This window comes from Ctenopharyngodon idella, chromosome 8 (assembly GCF_019924925.1).
Source record: "Ctenopharyngodon idella isolate HZGC_01 chromosome 8, HZGC01, whole genome shotgun sequence".
Classification (NCBI taxonomy): Eukaryota; Metazoa; Chordata; class Actinopteri; order Cypriniformes; family Xenocyprididae; genus Ctenopharyngodon; species Ctenopharyngodon idella.
Genome location: NC_067227.1, coordinates 4,775,774 through 4,794,428, shown reverse-complemented (window position 1 = coordinate 4,794,428; position 18,655 = coordinate 4,775,774). Strand labels below are relative to the sequence as shown.

The 18,655-nt window shown below is 37.2% G+C and overlaps 1 protein-coding gene and 1 long non-coding RNA gene across 8 annotated transcripts in view; one reads left to right on the top strand and one right to left on the bottom strand.

Moving 5' to 3' along the window:
* The window catches only part of prdm16 (PR domain containing 16), a 256,289-nt gene extending 251,246 nt beyond the window's left edge, over positions 1–5,043 (bottom strand). For all 7 annotated transcript variants that reach the window (XM_051904337.1, XM_051904344.1, XM_051904338.1 and 4 more), the window contains exon 1: positions 4,806–5,043. In XM_051904337.1, coding sequence (XP_051760297.1) covers positions 4,806–4,842 — 37 coding nt within the window. In that variant the 5' untranslated portion in view covers positions 4,843–5,043. The remainder of the gene's footprint in view (positions 1–4,805) is intronic.
* LOC127518050 (uncharacterized) lies at positions 1,413–7,945 on the top strand. Its single transcript, XR_007931443.1, has 2 exons — positions 1,413–4,919; positions 5,039–7,945. It is a non-coding gene; the product is annotated as an uncharacterized LOC127518050 (long non-coding RNA).
* The last annotated feature ends 10,710 nt before the right edge of the window (positions 7,946–18,655 follow it).

Here is an 18,655-nt window from a genome sequence, read left to right as displayed (position 1 = left end):
ATATATTAAAAATATATAATAATTGCAAACAGACTAAAAAATCCAATGCAAATATTTTCAGCAATTGAATTATCCAAAATAAATTATTACTTTAGAGTTCAATAACAAATACAAGACAACATGCATAGCAAGAAAGAATAATGAGCTGCAATTCACTCAAACACCTTAAAAAACAGCAGTGTGTCCGCTTCTACAGCCAAGGAGTTGCAGACAGCCTGGGCTGTAACATGATAAGCACGTCTCTCTCGCAGACATGGCTTTAACAGTTCTGTAATGGCTGTCTTTCCCCTACTGCACACTGCACCCTACTCTGCTCCACAGCATGGGGGCCTGTTCTTAAATATCCTCTTTTTTTCTTAAAAAACAAGGCTTGAAAAACAAATAAACTACGTTATGCTGGGAGGAAACACAGCAAGACACTAAAGTCATCTTTAAGGTATGCACATGACTGCCAAAACATAGTCAAGTGATAGGCTTAGACTTTTCCTACAACTGGGTGAACGAAAAAGGAAAAAGAAAAAAAGGGTGTGCAGTTCCAGTGCGGCAGAGAACAGCTGAAACAGTGTTTAGACACACGCGTAAAAGGCCCTCCCACGAACGAGTCACTGTGATGTCATAAAGAGGTGCCACAAGCGAACAATAACAGCGCAGTACAGTAAAAAAAAAACTAAGTAGAATGAATGACGTGTGACAAATGTGAGCAAGGTTGAGATCGAGCTGCCTCACCTTTGGGAAGCACAGGGCGATTCACGCAGTGAGCTGAGCTCAGGTGGGCAGGGGCTCTCGACGGGAAACAGTGCCAGCTCTGCCTGCGTTCCATAAGCCACCCATCAACCTTTCCTCTCGCTCAAGATTGGGGTTAACTAAGCAGGCCGTCTGGTCAAAAGCTGCCCTACAGGCTCCCATTGAGGACGAATATGTGAACGCATACATTCTATGTACAGTATTACATGCCAAGATGATTGTAACATTATCAAATACAAATTTAAACTGGTTTCATTATAGTTAATGTCAGTCAGTATACGTCAGTGTTGGAACAAAGACATGCTCACCTGTGTGTGCGTGCGTGTGTGCGTGTGTGTGTGTGGTTGTGTGGTTGTTCTATGGACTCACACACTTATGCACTGCACACGCAGACATTAAATGATTTTCTCACAATTCTTCCAGTCTAACTGGCACTTTCATATGGCTTTTAACAAGAAGTTCTTATCAAACACAAACTTACATCTCACAGATTACATGCGAGGAGTTGTACATCTCTAATGGCTCATGCACCATTAGTCTGCTCACCAGCTCTCATGTGTGAAAGCATATTGGGCACATACACATTCAGCTAGCTTGAAGCTAAATGTCAGCCATTTTGCCAGTAAAAGCCCAGTTTTGAGTGCTGACAGGCTGTGTCTTCTAGCAAGACATCACACACAGCTTCTATTGTTGCTTTACAGTGTTATGGCTTGATTTTATTATGTCTGTCAAAACAACATAGGCTGTACAAGAACTTTTTTTGATTTGTTATTCATTGCTATTTTATTTCTGTGTGCAACTTTTTCTCTTCAAAACAGCATCATAATGTAAACAGCAAAAAAAGAAAAAAGCCCACATTGAAGTGAAAGAGAAAAAAAGTTTGAAGAATTTTGCCCTTTTAATGAAAACATAAGATTAAAACAAATTATAAATAAGAAGTAATATAAAAAGTATATTACTAAATGAAATATTTTTGGAATGTGCTGAATAAATAAATAAATAAAGTACCGTAAAAATATCCATATTTTTAGAATATATATCTGTGGCAGTTTATATCTGTCACTTCACTGTATATTGTAATTAATTATGAGTGTTCCGACACACTTTTTCAGTGACGTCATTTAGCCTACTGTATGCATACAGCCTATATGACCTAGCCTGGAAAAATCATCGCCAAGAAAATTCATGGACAGTCTCTCGCGTATGGCGGGAGATGGCCCATAGAATCACCAAGAGTCGGATACGTGTGAAATGGTTAATGAATGAATTAATGCATATTTATTGTCGCTCAAATCCAGAAAAAAAATATCCTTCACCATTGTTTTTCGTGACAGAGCCAGGCCTCGTTTGAGTTCATTATCGATTAGACACGTAACTCCAACTGTAGATGGTTTCAAATTAATTCATATTTGTTTCCAATAATATTATAAATATATTACACAAATTGCTCACACTTCCCCCCCTAGAATTACACTTTGATTTAAATTAAAATATTATTTTATCATTGCAAAACGGTTACTAATGGTTCAAATTAACTACAGAGAGAGTGAGGGAGGGAGAGCCTGTATCAGGCGAATATACCTGGGCGCCAGAACAAACCTGATTTCCCTGTGAAACTCAACTTAAACTATCGTATAATAATAATATATCAAAGACGAAGCTTGAACTAAGTGGTTGTAAATAAACCACAGTATATTAATGTTAAATCTGAAAGCATTAAACGCTCGTCGAAAAATGAATGAATGGCCTAACATTATGAATCAAGCTCTTGTAACTACCTGCGTTTATGGCCACTTGATTCGTTCAGTATTAGCAGATGATCCAGCCGCCAGATGGTGATTTGTGCCTTACTTGGATCCCACATTAACCTATTATAATATCGTTTAATTAAACACAATTATGGCGATGATATTTGATTGCACTTCAGGTATGAGAAATAATTAAAAGCAATGACCGTCGGTGTCGTATAAAAACTTATATTTAAGAAGCTTCTCGGCGATACCTGCAATTGCTTTTGGTAATGACGAAGCGGCAAACTGTTGAGTTAATAATAATAGGCTAATGATAATAATAGCTAATAATTTTGTAATGTATTGATATTACATTATTTGCGTTTTTTAAATAGTTTGGACGTATATTTTAAAGAGAATGTATTAGGGGAAAACAATGTACATTTAAAGAATAATTATAATAATGCATTATGCTATAATAGTAATAATAATAATAATAATACACATTCTTATATCCTCTGTATACTCTGTTCATCATTTAAATTAAAATGAATGCAGATACATTTGAAACAGTAGGCCTATTATATCTGTATGATGATATGAACACGGGAACCCGTAATAAACATCTTAAGTCAATGAAATCACACACAGATTGAATGCATTCATAAAGTAAATCTGTCGAATATGGAAGAGCACAACACTGATTAGCTATTCAAAGCAACGAAATGAAATAAGTTATAGATGAAATAAGGGAAGTACAGAATATACGCCATATATCAGTAGTCTTTAATGAGCGCTTGTGTTTTAAAAACTGAGATCAGGCCCTCCAACACAAAAACGAAACTATAATCTCTCAGAGAACTACACAATAAATGCCTTGAAATGTAAATAAAAGAAGGTCTGATATATATGGTTTGAGCACTCAGGAGAGTTGACCTCCAACACAAAAGCGAATTAATCTTGAATGACCAACAACAAAACACGAAAAACGACAGTCTGACCTGTTAATAGCGATTCTCACAAGTCTCGTGTGCTACAGAAGTCTTGAAGTGTGCATGAGAAAATATCAAGGCCCACATTTCTGTCTCAAAACAAACCGAGTATGCTGTTCTCCCGGCAATTTGAATCAACAGGTCATCAGGCCCACGCGAGCTTTACTGCATATGTTCAGATAGCTACTAAAATGTCCTAATATTTTAATAATTGTCGCAGCGTACATATGGTCATTGAAACACATAAGACGAGCATTTTCAAAACTGCGCAGTTTCATATAGTCTACTAGTTTTTCAGTTAAAAAGAAATTATTTTTAATGATCATTTTCCTCTGGAAACAGATATATCAAGCTCATAACATTATACTTCGTTATAACTTCGTTATAACACTTATTAAATTGCTACATAATTTAAGTATAATGAAGCCTTTTCTAATGAATTGTCCACATTGCTCTGAATGCTATAATCGCATGCAAAAGTTTCACGGGCACTCAATGTAAGAAAATAGTTTGAGTGTGAAATCCTACCTATTACAAACAAGTCGGAATACAAATGAAAGCCAAACAAACAATAAGCAAAGACATCGTGCAGAGTCCAGAGGAGATTTACACACTTTTCCTCGCCTTCGAAAGAGTCCAGAAAATAGCTGACTCTATTTTCTTCAATAAGACATACAGCCTATATGCATTATTGATTTGCCATTCGCAGATGAAGCACACCGAACCGCAACAGACCCCAGAGGACAAGGATTCCTAAACGCGACCTCCTAATTTTAGATTATCAGAATGAATTGTCCGTTTTGTTTCATATTCCTTCTTCTATGGCATCCAGTGGACAGGCAGAAAGCTCTGGAGATCTCCACACTCGGTCTGTGCGTCCTGGGGTCCATGAGCAGTGCTAGAGCGCCCACTATTTCAACAAGCAGGAATATGATTTCACAAGACCTGGAACCACTCAATAAAAAAGTTACTATCCCTTTCGACAACTCTTCGCTAACTTTCGCGTAACAATTCTCTACGGTTTCTCGACTTCGCTAAAACACGAGAGTGAAACAACACGGCGTGGAAACGCTCTCCTGATCATTTCAGCCAAAGCACCACCACAAACGAAACTTGTGAACAAGCACACTACGGCAGCATCTGCTCTAAAGGGTGGACGCGCGGATCACGGAGAGTTTGAGCGATTTCAATGCAATTGAGAGCTGAAAAACAAACGCACCGGACAAAGACGCGCTCTCAGCAGGAACTGATCAATGAAAATGACACTTTGGTGATGTGCGCAAGGGTTCAAAGTGCCGTGCGGCCGCTCAGGAGCGAAAGTATCGCAATAAGGACCTACTTTTGGCCAGTTTTCTCGCCCTCGCCTTGGATCTCATCTTGTCGGCTTGTAGATTCCTCGCGTCCTCCTTGAGCTCAGAAGCAGCAGCAGCGCTATCTTCATCTCACGAGCATTGTCAGTTTGGACACCTTCGCACATGCGCACAGGCCATTCAATCTGACACCCTCGTCAGGGCCAAAAACTTTCCAATGTATTCATCATCATCACTTTTTGTCCTATCGTGTCTCCTTTAGATCACTTATCTCTTTCCCTCCTCCTCCACTCGCTCCGCAACATCTCGGATCGCCCCCCACCTCCCCTTCTTGAGCTCCTGAAGAGGAATAAGTGCTATTTTTCAGGGACCTGCGGAATTCGGTACGACACTGGACACTGAATCCTGGATGGGGTCAAGGTCGCAGCCCTCAAACGCAAGGTGATCGCGAACATTTCACGCACTCAAATAATAAGCGACGATTTAAAGCATGAAAATATTGTTGAAAAAGAATTATACTAAGCATATTTCTTCATAAAATAAATTATTATTATTATTATTATTATTCATGCTGGTTCAGAAAATGAAAATAGTAGAATGTTCTCTGGGCATATTATTCATTTTTAACTTTATTGTGAAAGTCCCTGTATCTGATGTAGATTTAAGAACATTAGTGAGTGCCTCATATATATATATATATATATATATATATATATATATATATATATAAACTATTAACATTACTAATTTAGGTGAGCTCTATAAATAGGTAAAAGGTGTGTTCAGTTTCAGTGTTGCTATTGAGAGCCACCCGAGTCTCCGCGCGCTAGACTCCAGACGGCCAGGAGCTCCCGCGTGCGTGCATGTGTGTATGTGTGTGAGAGAGAGAGAGCGCGCGCGCGAGAGAGAGTGTGTGTATGTGTGTAATGTAAAAAGAGTAGAAATACTGTATGTATGAGTGCACGCGTGGGATCCGCACTGAGAAGGTATGCATATAAACTCTCTCTTGAAACAATGCACTCTGGGGTTTGTTTGGGTCTTAGGTCTAGATTAGGTTTTGTACATCAGTATTGCTATGTACAAATTCGTGGCAGTTTATGTGCAGGTAAAGCAAGCAGGGAACGACAAGGCAACCGATACACTCATGTAAGTATGATTCTGTTGAATTATTTGTTGTACGTAGCCTATAACAAAGTGCAGTCATGTTTGCATGTGCACAATCATTGCATTTTAATGGTCACTGTAAGGCTGTAGGCGTGCTGTCAGAATCAAGCCTCAGGAGTGCAACAGCAGGCTCAACATCCGCAGTTATTTTCTGCAATTGGCACGTAATATAGATCCTGTTAGACATCAAAAGATAGGAGTCAGTATGATGCGGAAAGTCGGAAATTGACGTTACTTGCTAACTATATTTGAATTATTTTGCGTTTTGCATTATTAAAAACTATATAATACAGGCTGCCGTTTTTTTTTTTTTTTTTTTTTTTGCCAAAATATAGCCTAATACAATTCTATTTTATTATTATTAGGCCTATTATTAATAATAATAATAATAATAATAATAATATTTTTTTCTCAATTGTATTGGAATTTACAGTACAAGATTAAGATGACGGCAATTAACCTGACAATTTTTATTTATTATTTCTCTTTGTAATTAGAAGACCATTCTGCAATAAATCGGATCTCGTGTTGTCATCAGATCCCGTGGGAGCACATGGGCTCGCGCAGGTGTCTTTCAAGATATTTAAAGCAGCCATTAACAGTAATCCATGTCCACTAACTTCGAGTCTTTTTCCGTTGATATCATTCCCCGACATATAGGCATTATATAGGTTACTCTTTTATGCTTTTATGAAGATGATGATATTGAAGAGGTCCGAGCTCCTCGCGTATTAAAACCAATAAATATGATTGTAAACATTAGCACATAAACATATTGTGAAACAATGTCTTTTTCTCAAATAAATATATTAGGCCGAATGAGGCACGAAACGTTTATGTTCTTCTCTGGTGGATTGCTGCCTTTTGATTTTGTGCAAATAAACTCCAGAGCCTATTTCATTCATAAATGAAATAATAATTTTGCACATTATTTGGCTCATCTGTTTTTGGCGCGTTAAAGAGGTTTAGATGGATTAACAAGGCGAAATGCTTTAAACACTTTTACATATATAAACCTGCCGTTACCTGCTCTGAAGGAAGAGGTGATCTTGTTACTAAGCCCCCACTGACGAATGACATTTATTGGTTTATTGATTGACTCCATATTAAACGTTTTATCGGTAAAACCTTCTCTTGTCAAGACATATGATACGATACGAAACACGTACTGCCATTCAATTGGATATGTGATATACAAAAATTCTGAGTTTATTTCTTTGAGAAATCCTTTTTTTTTTTTTTTTTTTTTTAAGTTACATATAAATTATAATTGCCCACAAGATGTACAGGTGTTGGGTAGGCTATTAAAAATGTGACATTGTTGAATTATTAATCTATATCATTTAGCCTATAATTCAACTGTTGTTTTATTTTAGAGCGAGCAAAGATGACTTGATATATATAATGTGCCACTTTTTTTCTTTAGTAAAAGCACGCCATTCGCCCATTCCTTACGCAACAATTCAAATGAAAATCTCTCTCACGCATTGGGGCTGGACTTTTTTTTTCATATATGGAGCAACACCTTTGTAAAGGCATTTAACTGTAATTACACTTGTAAAGAAAAGTGTTGCTCCTCATCACTAGCTCATTGGGGAATAGTTTTCTGCGTCATTTAAACGTCTGCCTTTTTACAAGCTCCTGGAAACGTGACGGCTATGTAACTACGCATTTGGACTATTTTCTTTCCAGATTGTTGCCATTTTCCTGTGGTTTAGCACAGGAAGGGAGGGATGCTGGCCCAGACCCCGGAAGAGAGGTGTTCTGCAAACCAGGCCTCAGGAACATCCACACTGAGAACTGATGTCAGTGACTGAGTTTGTGTCATCATAATTAGGCTTAATTAAGAGCAGAATTCAAGAGGTTTGTCAACTGAGTATCACAAACAATCAATCACATAAATCTATGTAATTTTAAATATATTAACCCATTATATATGTTTGAATATGTCTACAGTTGTAAGTGTATTTTATTAAGTTCACTAAATAAAATGCATAAGCCGCCATTTTGTTGTTGTCACGGTGTTCGGTCCAATGAATTCTAATTGTAAAGTGTTTTAATACAATATTTTGGGTTAAACTTACAAAAAGGAACATTTTTAACAAATAAGGAAGTTGTTTTTATTGTTAATTTATTGATTTTTGTTTTTTTTATAATTGTTGATTTTATTTGTGTGGTTGCTTATGGGTACAACAGACTGCAACAATTTATACCGTCATTAATGGGCACACATCGTTTGATTTTACCATTCATTTATTTGAGCAAAAAATTATAACTACTATTAATCGCCAGCTAATCATAAAAACAACAGTGTAAATACCAACAAGTAAAACAAATTAAATACTATTAATAATAATATTTGTTATAAATAAAACTGATAAGAATTAGATAGCTAAGATAAGTCTCTGTTGTTATTGCTATACGTTCGTCGAAAGCAAATGAAACCAAATCTTTATTCATGGTAGGAAAGGGCTCGGCTTATGTGTTACGCACTGATAGGATCTCACCACACTCAATATGTGAAATGATATCCACGCAGCAGTGGCCACAGTCGGAATACACGGGGAAAAAACCCACTTGTTGCGACAACTACGGCTGCGCTCTGATCTTTACATGCTAATACAGTGGATGTAATGGCAAAGTAAACACAACTTCATGATGACGGGGCTTCAGGCAAGTTCCCTCTCTCTCTCTCTCTCTCTCTCTCTCTCTCTCCACTGCACACACACACACACACACACACACACACACAGTCCTAGAGAGTGTGTGTGCGAGTGTGAGAGAGAGGGAAATCAGAAAATTGGCAAAGGTACTCAATGGCTGTAGTAACAAAACATTATCAAAGAAGGCAATAGTGGTTGCCGTAAACACTCTGAGAATGGAGAGGTGAGGCAGAATAATTGAAAACAAATAGGCGCGTGTCGAACACTTACAAAAGCTCTTTTACAGATTTCAAGTGAATTCAAACTTTAGTACAAACCTGACTATTAAATATATAGGCTATTAGTGTGTGTGTAGTGATGTAGTAGGCTAATACATTCCATCGCGCGCATTTGAATTGGTGACACGCCTGTGCCCTTATAACGTAAGGCGCTCCACAGCTAATGAAACCGCGAGAGCAACTACAGTTAAGTTCCCTGGGTAATTATTAGCCATTAATTGGGTTCAAGACCTTGAGAGTGTATGGGAAATAGGAAATCTGACCACTAATCCTAGACAGACTTTTTTCCTCCGTTGTCCCTCGTTCAAAGCGAAGGACTACAGGCGCCACGGGCTACTTAATGCACACACAACCTACAAACAGGATCTAAACATGCAATATAACCTAATCCATACATAACCTTCAAACAAATTATCTCAGCATCCCAACACAGTATGAACATAACCTACAAACATATTACAGTACAGCATTACAAACACAACATGACCTACAAACACATTTTCTATAATGCACACATCTCATATAAATACATAACGTAAGACAATAATTTACTGTTTAAAAAAAAAAAAAAAGGTTTGCAAAATTGATAAGCGCTTATAAACATCAATTTTTTTTATTCCGCGCAATAATGATCAAAATCAGCCTTTTCATGCCTGTATAGTCTGTCACTGCCGTGCTGTTTTATAGAGTCAAATTAAATATTAGGCTACATTGATTTTGTTTGCATTATAACAGTACTTTAATTTAACAAAAGTGTAACAGCTGTAATATTGAGCACAACCCCACGCATATATGATACGTGTATAAGCCACAAGTCTTGAATAAGCGGCATATGGCATGTTACATTAATTATACTGCAATGAGTCGCCCGCTTTCATTACGCATCTTCATAACCGCTTGTGATTAATTGCGCTGGAAGAAATTGCGTTAAGTGCTTTTCCTGTCAAAATCCCGTCTCGGAAAGGTAAATTTCGTTGTTGTCGTTGTTATTGTTGTCATCCCTGCAGATGAAAAGAGACGGAGTCTGGAGACTTCATGGAAACGCACATGTGAGGATCGCCCGAGGCAAGCAAAGAAAATTACCCCGTGCAGAAACGACCCCTAATATGATGTGATCAATCACTCTGTCTGCGGGAACACCACGGTCTCTTTACATCCCAAATATGTGCTCAAATATCGGCAAACAGGAAGATGATCAAATGATCTGATTTCTAATCGTTTAGAGGGTCAATGCAGGTGTGCAGACATTGTACTGACACAAATTGGAATTTATACGTGATTTTACAACAACAACAATAAACAAATATTTATTTAAATATTCATAAAATAATATGTATTTCATTTCTATTTAATATATAAATTGTTAAAGAAATTATAGAAATTATAGAAATACATTTCAGTTAATATAAATGTTTGAATACAAATAAAAATAATAATAATGTTTGTAAATGTTGTAAATGTTTTAATTTCACTCTTAACGTTAAATTCTTCAGCCTGAAATAAAGAGTATTCAACATATTCAAATTATGAATTCGTTGTACTTTCTAAGAATCCTGCTACAACCATTTTTATGATGTTATAACCGAATTCATCATGTTTAAAATGAAAACACATGCAGTTCTTACATGTCAGTAAAATTTGATGCGAATCACATACAAACTCTTTAGTAGTGGGCTTTTCTTAATATTATTGGATAATATGCATAGGCAAAATCATATCAAAATTAATCATTTCAAGACGCACTTATTATATATGCTATCTATCTTTATTTAAAAAACAGAGATGTACATGAGAGCCACCGCGATTGTGCAATGCGACACATTTCAACATTCCCCCAGTACCTTTACTGTGTTATTCTGATGACCAGGGCTAAATGAAAAGGTTAATTAATCATTTATTACATTTAGGAGCTGTGTGTTCAATAACATTTTGTTTTTGCTCAATAGAACACACGGGGTAAATGGCTGAAGGGCATCAGCAGAAGTCTCGGATCCGCATTGGACATGAGGGAATAAACTGCGTCTGTCAGTGGTGCGTGACGGGACACATGATGTTTGAAAACCTAAGCGCGCGCACACAACTCACATAGCTTGATCGATTACACATATTTTTGGCATGAATCGGCGATTTCAAGTCAGATGTGCCACTCTAGCAGAAGATAAGAAACACACATACACAATTTGAGTTGAGTTGCGTGATGTACAACAGACATTTTATAGCATAACAAAAAGTTTGCTTTTCATGAGGGAAAACTGCTTCCTTTTTGTGCACAGTGGGTTTAATTAAACTACTCGGTAATTAATGTTCTTGAAACCCTTCCAAACCCTTTAAAAACAATGCATCATTTTTATTTAGGCCTATAGATACACACACTAAACCGAACAGTACTACTAACTTATAAAGATTGAGTACACTGCACTTGAAGTCTGTTAAATCATTGATGCAACTTAAAACAATTACATTTTCTGAACGAGGAGTTTAGTTTTATTTTTGTGTCGCTCAACATTTTTGAGTAAACCCTTATAATTACATAAAGTGACGTCATCCAAGTCACGTTGTTGCTCTAACCGACATTATCAGAAGAATCTATTCAACATTAAACTGAGTTGCAGCAGATTTCAAGTTCCCAGCATGCTTTACGTGTCACACTGTGGAAGGAGAGTAAATGTTGAAATTGAGTGTTATTTTTTGTGTTTTTGCACAAGATTAATACAGGGGAAGATGTGTTATTGTTTAATGTTCGGTTATTTTGGTATTTAAAGTAGTGCTGTCAAATGATTATTCACGATTAATCGCATCCAAAATAAAAGTTTGTTTACATAATATATGTGTGTGTACTGTGTATATTTATTATGTATAGGCCTATATAAATACACACATGTATATATTTAACAAAAATAAATTATATTTATATATAAAATATTTATAATTATATACATTATAAATTGTATACAAATATATATATACACACACACATAAATATTTACATGTATGTGTGTGTATTTATATATACATAATTAATATACACAGTACACACATGTTATGTAAACACAAACTTTTATTTTGGATGCGATTAATCGCGATTAATCATTTGATAGCACTAATTTAAAGGTGTTTCTGTGATGTTGAAGTTTTGTAGGGTAAACAATATTTTTTAGTACAGTGGACTTAAACATTAAATAAAATTATAATACACTTTTTCAGTTTGACTTAATTGTTATTTATAATTATTGTTTACTTAAAAAATTTGATTTGCTTTACTTACATTTTTTGAGGTTAGGTGTGCCTACAAAAATGGAGTGTTCTGAACTTATCGGGTTTTACAGTGATAGCCTACACTTATTATAGGCTATCTATAACATAACAAGGCTTGGCAGAGGGGGTGGTTTAAATGTCTGAAGTGTGAATGGCAACATTAATTAATTTAAACACTAACCAAAAATCAAAGTCCCCCTAATGAATTCATTGCTCAGGCTGAGTGTTGACTTTGACTTGCAGATGGGACTGCCTGAGTGGCTCATAAATGGAAGAGAGCAGGTTTCAGTGAAAGACCTCTCAGTGTTCCCCTCCTCTTTCTCATCAGCCCTTCCTGGAGTGACTGCGCATAGTTTCCTTTTGATTAGGACCATCTCCTCACCAGACGTCCCAGCAAAATCAACACATTTGTGTTTTTGCATATGGAGGCCTAGAGTCATGACAGCAGCTAAAACATCATTAGGTCAAGCATGTAAAGGTGTGGTATAAATTTAAAAAGGTGAACATTTGTGCACAGTTAAAGATGACATTGTGGTTATTTAGGTAGTCAGAACTTCTTTATTTCTCATATTTTGTTGCTGACATAAAAAAAAAAAAAAAGAGACAAAAGCAAATTGCAGTCGTTAAAGAGCTTTCACAATGGAGAAACCCATGCACATGTGCTTGTGAGGGAACGTCATGACAGTTGACAAATATGTAACGAACACAAAGAATACCAAACCAATGCAAATACTAGTGAGACATGCCCTCAAACACACTCACACAAAGACACCAACACACACACTCACACACGCAGAGTGGTAAATCACTCTTATTGTCCCTCATTTAAGCTGAAGACTGCCTCTCGTTGCGTATGCGCTGCTGGGATTAAGATTCGAGCTGGGCTGCTTATTTACCTGTTTATGAGTTTTATTAGGCAGTCGATCTGAGGCAGTGTGCGTGTGACAGCAAGATTAATCAGCCTGCTGCTCTGGCCAAACTACACATCACAACACACATGCAAACACCTCACTCTCTGGCGCTCATTTCCTCTAAAGAGCAGAGATAGATAGATTTCTACTGCTTTGAGGAGAATGCAACCTCTTCCTGAAGATGGGATATTTATGAAGCTTTCACAAACAAGAGATAACCAGTTTACTCAAAATGAGCAGATTTTAAGATAATACCATGAATGTGAGTGGATATAATTTCATTAAAAAGCACTAAAATGCATTAAAATGTTATGCACTTATTAAGTACATTAGACGAGAAGTGTGTAATGCACACTTTCAGTCTTTGAAATATTCTTTAAAAGCAACAAGCTTTTTTTAAAAAAAAGTGTCCCCAAACTGTAAAGAAACTGAACGCGCTACAGAGTCAGTTCAGCAATCATAATTCATTTCCAAATACATAATGAACTGGAAAACTGAGTGGGAGTTTTGATTCCAATCTTTGTGATGAAGCTTGAATATCTCAGGTTACAAATTCATCTTCAGAATACAACAGCAAAGAGCACAGACATTTCGTGTTGTCCATTTCCAGGAACATTCAACATTTTTCCTAATATCAGCTTTTGTATTGTATTGCTTTGATTTGCTACAATCTGAAGCAGTTCTTTGAAGCTGTGTTTGGACACTCTGCACCATATGCACTGTAAACATGTCCGAATATCACTGCATTAGATTGCAAAATATCAAACCAAGTCACATTTATTTTAATGAAAGCAAACAAAGCATCACAAAAAAGACAGTTGTTTGGTTTCGAATTGATAAAGCAATAGATATACTGATCAAAAAGAAGACAAAAAGTATTTGGACTCTTTCTGGTTGTCAAACATGATCATAGTTCATGTGATGAACTACACTTGTGGTTACTCGCCTATATAGGACACTGAAAGTCACTGACACACCAGTTGATTATAAGCCATTGCAAAAATGGCTCAGGAAAGTGAAGCTAGATGCATTTGTTTGATATTTTGTTATTTAATGCAGTGACATTTATGCGTTTTTAAGTGTTCAAATATTTGTATTTTGATGTTTTTTAAATTAAATAGGTGCTATACTGTGCAGTTCCTCATGTGGGACTGCTATTAGTGTCTAAAGACTGCCCTCCTGTGTTCCTCATACAAAGTGATTCAGTTTGTCCCACTACCAACTCTACCAGCATTCCTTCTCCTCTCCCGTCATTCCCATGTGAGCTACACCCCCAGCATCCCAGACCACTGTACGCCGCGTATTACATTGTTTCAAATTCCATCCTACCTCAATAATCCTTACTCATGAGGAACATTCGACACTGATCCAGAATCAGCATTGCTACTATTGATATGAGGATACTCACATGAAAACAAGCTCCAGATGTAACTTATGAAGAATCTGTTTTGTAAAGAAAATTGTGTGGGGATGAATTCTGGATAAGAACAAGTTTTACCTCACCATTTCTTATCAAAAGATGTGTCAGATTCAAGTTCAGTTCATATCCACCTTCCTCATAATAAAATAAAGATTAACTTATCCGTTTCAGTTCTGAACATTTATATGAACAGTATAAATGAGTCTTAGATTCTTAGAAAGAGAGGTTTATAATGAACATTGTAAATTAAAACCATAATAAACATCATACATCTAAAAACGCTGGGTTAAAAACAACCCAAGTTGGGTTGAAAATGAACAAACTCAGCGATTGGGTTGTTTTAACCCAGCAGTTGGGTTAAATGTTTTCCCAAATCAAAAATGACTATATGGCTGGCTTAAAATGCTTAAACTCAAAATAGGTTGGAAATTAAAAATCAGACACATAATTAGTAATCAAAAGGTGTAATCAAAAGGTGAACATTTGTTAATAATCAATTTAATGAATGTTTATTGTTTAATTATTATTCATTAAACATATTAATACATTTTAATTTCCAACATACTTTAGGTTCATTTTAATCAAGCAATACAGTCATTTTTAAACTATAGTTGAGTTTAATAAAACATTTAACCCAACCGCTGGGTTTGTCCATTTTCAACCCAACTTGGGTTGTTTTTAACCCAGCATTTTTTAGAGTGTACAGATAAAGACAAGCTGGTGCCAGGACAATCCTTATTTCTGAATAAGATATTTTATTTTAAGCCAATGCATGGTTTGAATTTTAAAAAAAATATATAATATATATAAAATATACAATAGGCTTAGGGAATATATAGAGGGAAACTCTTAAAAATATAAGGTTTTTATGGGCACCTCCATGAAGAATCTTTAATATCCATGGAACCTTTCCATTGCACAAAAGGTTCTTTATAGTGGAAAAAGAATGCTTCTTTTAAAAAACTGTTCACTGAAAGGTTCTTTGGGGAACCAAAAATGGTTCTTCTATGGCATCACTGCGAAAACCCCCTTTTGGAATCTTTTTTAAGATTATAATTTATGTTACAAAATGCGTCTCGCACTCTTTCTTCCATCATACTCAAGTAGCAATATACAAATTGAGCAAAGGAAGGCACGCAAAATATGAATTAATTTGCGTGCATGTCTTGTGTTCTGTCACCGGCTGAGTTTAAGCAGGCATTCACCCGCGGCTCAGAGGGGAGATCAGCTAGCCGTAGAGGAATGTTGTATCTACACGCGAAAACGAGGCCGCCACGGCCCTGGATGGCTTAAATCTTCACAATTCATGTCGTACCTACCACATAGCCAGTGAACTCTCCAGCGCTTTACTCATAACTACGGCTTTAAGAACATGCTCTCTTGGCTATTATGATTATTCTGTGTGACAAATGCAGCCTGGAGATATGACAAGTGTTGGCGGTGCAGTTACGTTCTCCTTAAAGGTACACTAGCCTTCGCTCATAAACAAAGAGTCGTTGATGTTAAAAAATGAAAATACTCTCAAAGCGTTAAACGCAGAGGGTCGGCAGTCAGTGTGTGAGAGAGATGAAGGGACGGAGAGAGCAAAAAGGAAAAGTGAAAGAGTGTGAGGGGGAAAATGAAGTGTGAACAAAGAATAAATCTTTCTGCAAATAGCCCATTTTTTTCTCCACTTTTCCAGGATCGAGTTATGCTTTGCTTTAATTAAAATGTATTTCTCTCCAAGATGGAGGCATGTTGGTGGACCCGACCCCGAGCCGTGATGCCAACCTGTCAGACCTTTATTTAGACTCGACTGTGCGAACGACACCACAGCCATTAATCAACACTCCTGTCACCTTTTCTTTTCAATTTATTCAGGCCTGCTTTCCGAGGGGATAGATTTGTCCAAAAGGGTGGCTGGGAGAGTGAATCTCTTGGATCAACAACACCTTTCAAAACTAAACCTCTGGAAAAACGCGCAGAAACGTACCTATACTTACTACTGAACACTAGAGACAGTAAAACACCAACAGCTTTTATTCCTTTTCACACAAATTATGAATACAGGGCAGATTAGGCCTATCAATTAAAGGGGTCATTGAGTATGTTTTCACTTTTTTAACTTTAGTTAGTGTGTAATGTTGCTGTTAGAGCATAAACAACATCTGCAAAGTTATGAAGCTCAATGCAAAGAGAGTTTTTTTTTTTTTTTTTTTTCCACAGAAAATCGCTTTTTAAGGACTACAACAAAGGACTTGTAGGGACTACAACGAGCTTCTTCCCGGGTTGGTGACATCACAAACCCCAAAATTTACATAAACCCCGCCCCCGGGAACACGCAACAAAGGGGGCGAGGCCATGTTGGGCTGCTTTAGAGAAGAGGAAGAGGTGTTGTAGTAGAGTGTTGTTATCATGCCGTCATTTTACACCAAACTGCTTTACAAACGAGGGTCAATTCAATGCTGGGTTTGCACAAAAGATTAACATGACAGCACATGCTAGTCGATGAATTGAATCAACTCCACAGCAACTACATACATTTATCCAATAACCGTTCAGAAATGTCCAGATGCCTTCTAAAAGTTGTAACTTCTTCCTGAGTCTCTCCATCAGTGTCGACTCCGGTTTGAACAACATAAGGCTGAACACCGTTACTGACAATCGTCATTTTGGCTGCGTGAGATTCTCCAGCTTTGTTGTTGTTGAGCAACCGAAGCGCAAGCTCTTAAAGCTCCGCCCTCTTCTGGAAAGGGGGCTGGGAGCAGCAGCGCATTTGCATTTAAAGGGACACATAAAAATGGCACGTTTTTGCTCACATCCAAATAGGGGCAAATTTGTAAAAAAGGTATAATAAATGATCTGTGGGGTATTTTGAGCTGAAGCTTCACAGACACATTCTGGGGACACCAGAGACTTATATTATATATCATCTTGTATAGTGGGCATTATATACAAAATTTTCACACGTTTTCTTGCATAATACTACCCCAAACACTTTTATGATTTACAAACTAATACATTTTAACATTTGTATTACATATCCAGCTACATGTGTATGGCTTTTCTAGGCTAGTATCCAGAGAAATCCAGTAAAACGTGGTTTGACAAAACAAGGTAAAATGGGTAACCCTATCGGTTAAGTTTAGGATATGGTTTAGTGTAAATGGTATGTCATTTTCAAACCCGATAGAACACTAACCTTTTAGTGCCACATTACATTTCTGAATTGCAGCTATTCGTGCTATACAATGTAATAAAATATTGGCACATTCGGTTTATCTGTTTTGTGCTTTTTAGCGCCACTTACAAGACATTTCACATTGAAACTGCCGTGGGCAATGTACATTTTTTGCAAAAATGTTGACACATGCATGTATTTTTCACGAGTAACTAATTAACTTTGGAAAAACATTTTTCCCTCAAATTGTTCAAATTTGAAACAGGATTTTAGGTGTCTGGTGACAAGGTAACTGCTTGACCCATTAATAGATAGAAGGATTTTTACTTCTTTTTTTTTTTTTAAAGAAAGACTCCACACATGGACCACACATGGAGAGGGCTAAACTCTAATGTGTGCAATGTCAAGGATTTGCTCACTGGAGCTTTCAAATCTGAGCCTGGCCCAGGCTGTCAGGAGCACAGGATTGTGGGTAATAGGGGCAGCTCTGTGCCCGGTCAGCCCTGCTGGACACACGTTTGAGTGAGCAGACACAGGGCAGCGTCTGTGCGTCCAGACCAGGGGCTACGCTTTTTTTCCCCCCAAGAGCTCTAAACTCTTGTTGACAGATGAATCTTCGACTCCCTTCTCAAAGTCTCCTTCTCTTTCTCTCTCTATTTCAAAAGCTCAACTGACCTGATGGAGAAGATCCTATTCTGTTCCCCTTCACTTTCTGGCATCAGTGAATGTGTTTCCGTCAACCAAACTCTGTTTTTTTTATTATTTTTTTTTATGCCGATACTGAGGAGCGGTTCACAATCTTCTACCTTACAACTTTTATTTTTACCTTATTACCTTCTTCCTCTCTTCCCACCTCTGATCTCTTTCTTTCTCCCCCCTTCATCCCACTCCTGAAAGAGCATCTCTGGCCACACAATAAGAGCCGAAGGGGGGGAGAGGAGGAATTTGCCGGCCTGGGACTGCACCTGGATGCCCAGAAAGGCCGGTCCTGCTGTGAGGAGCTATTGTTCGGCATGTCAGCGGCTCCC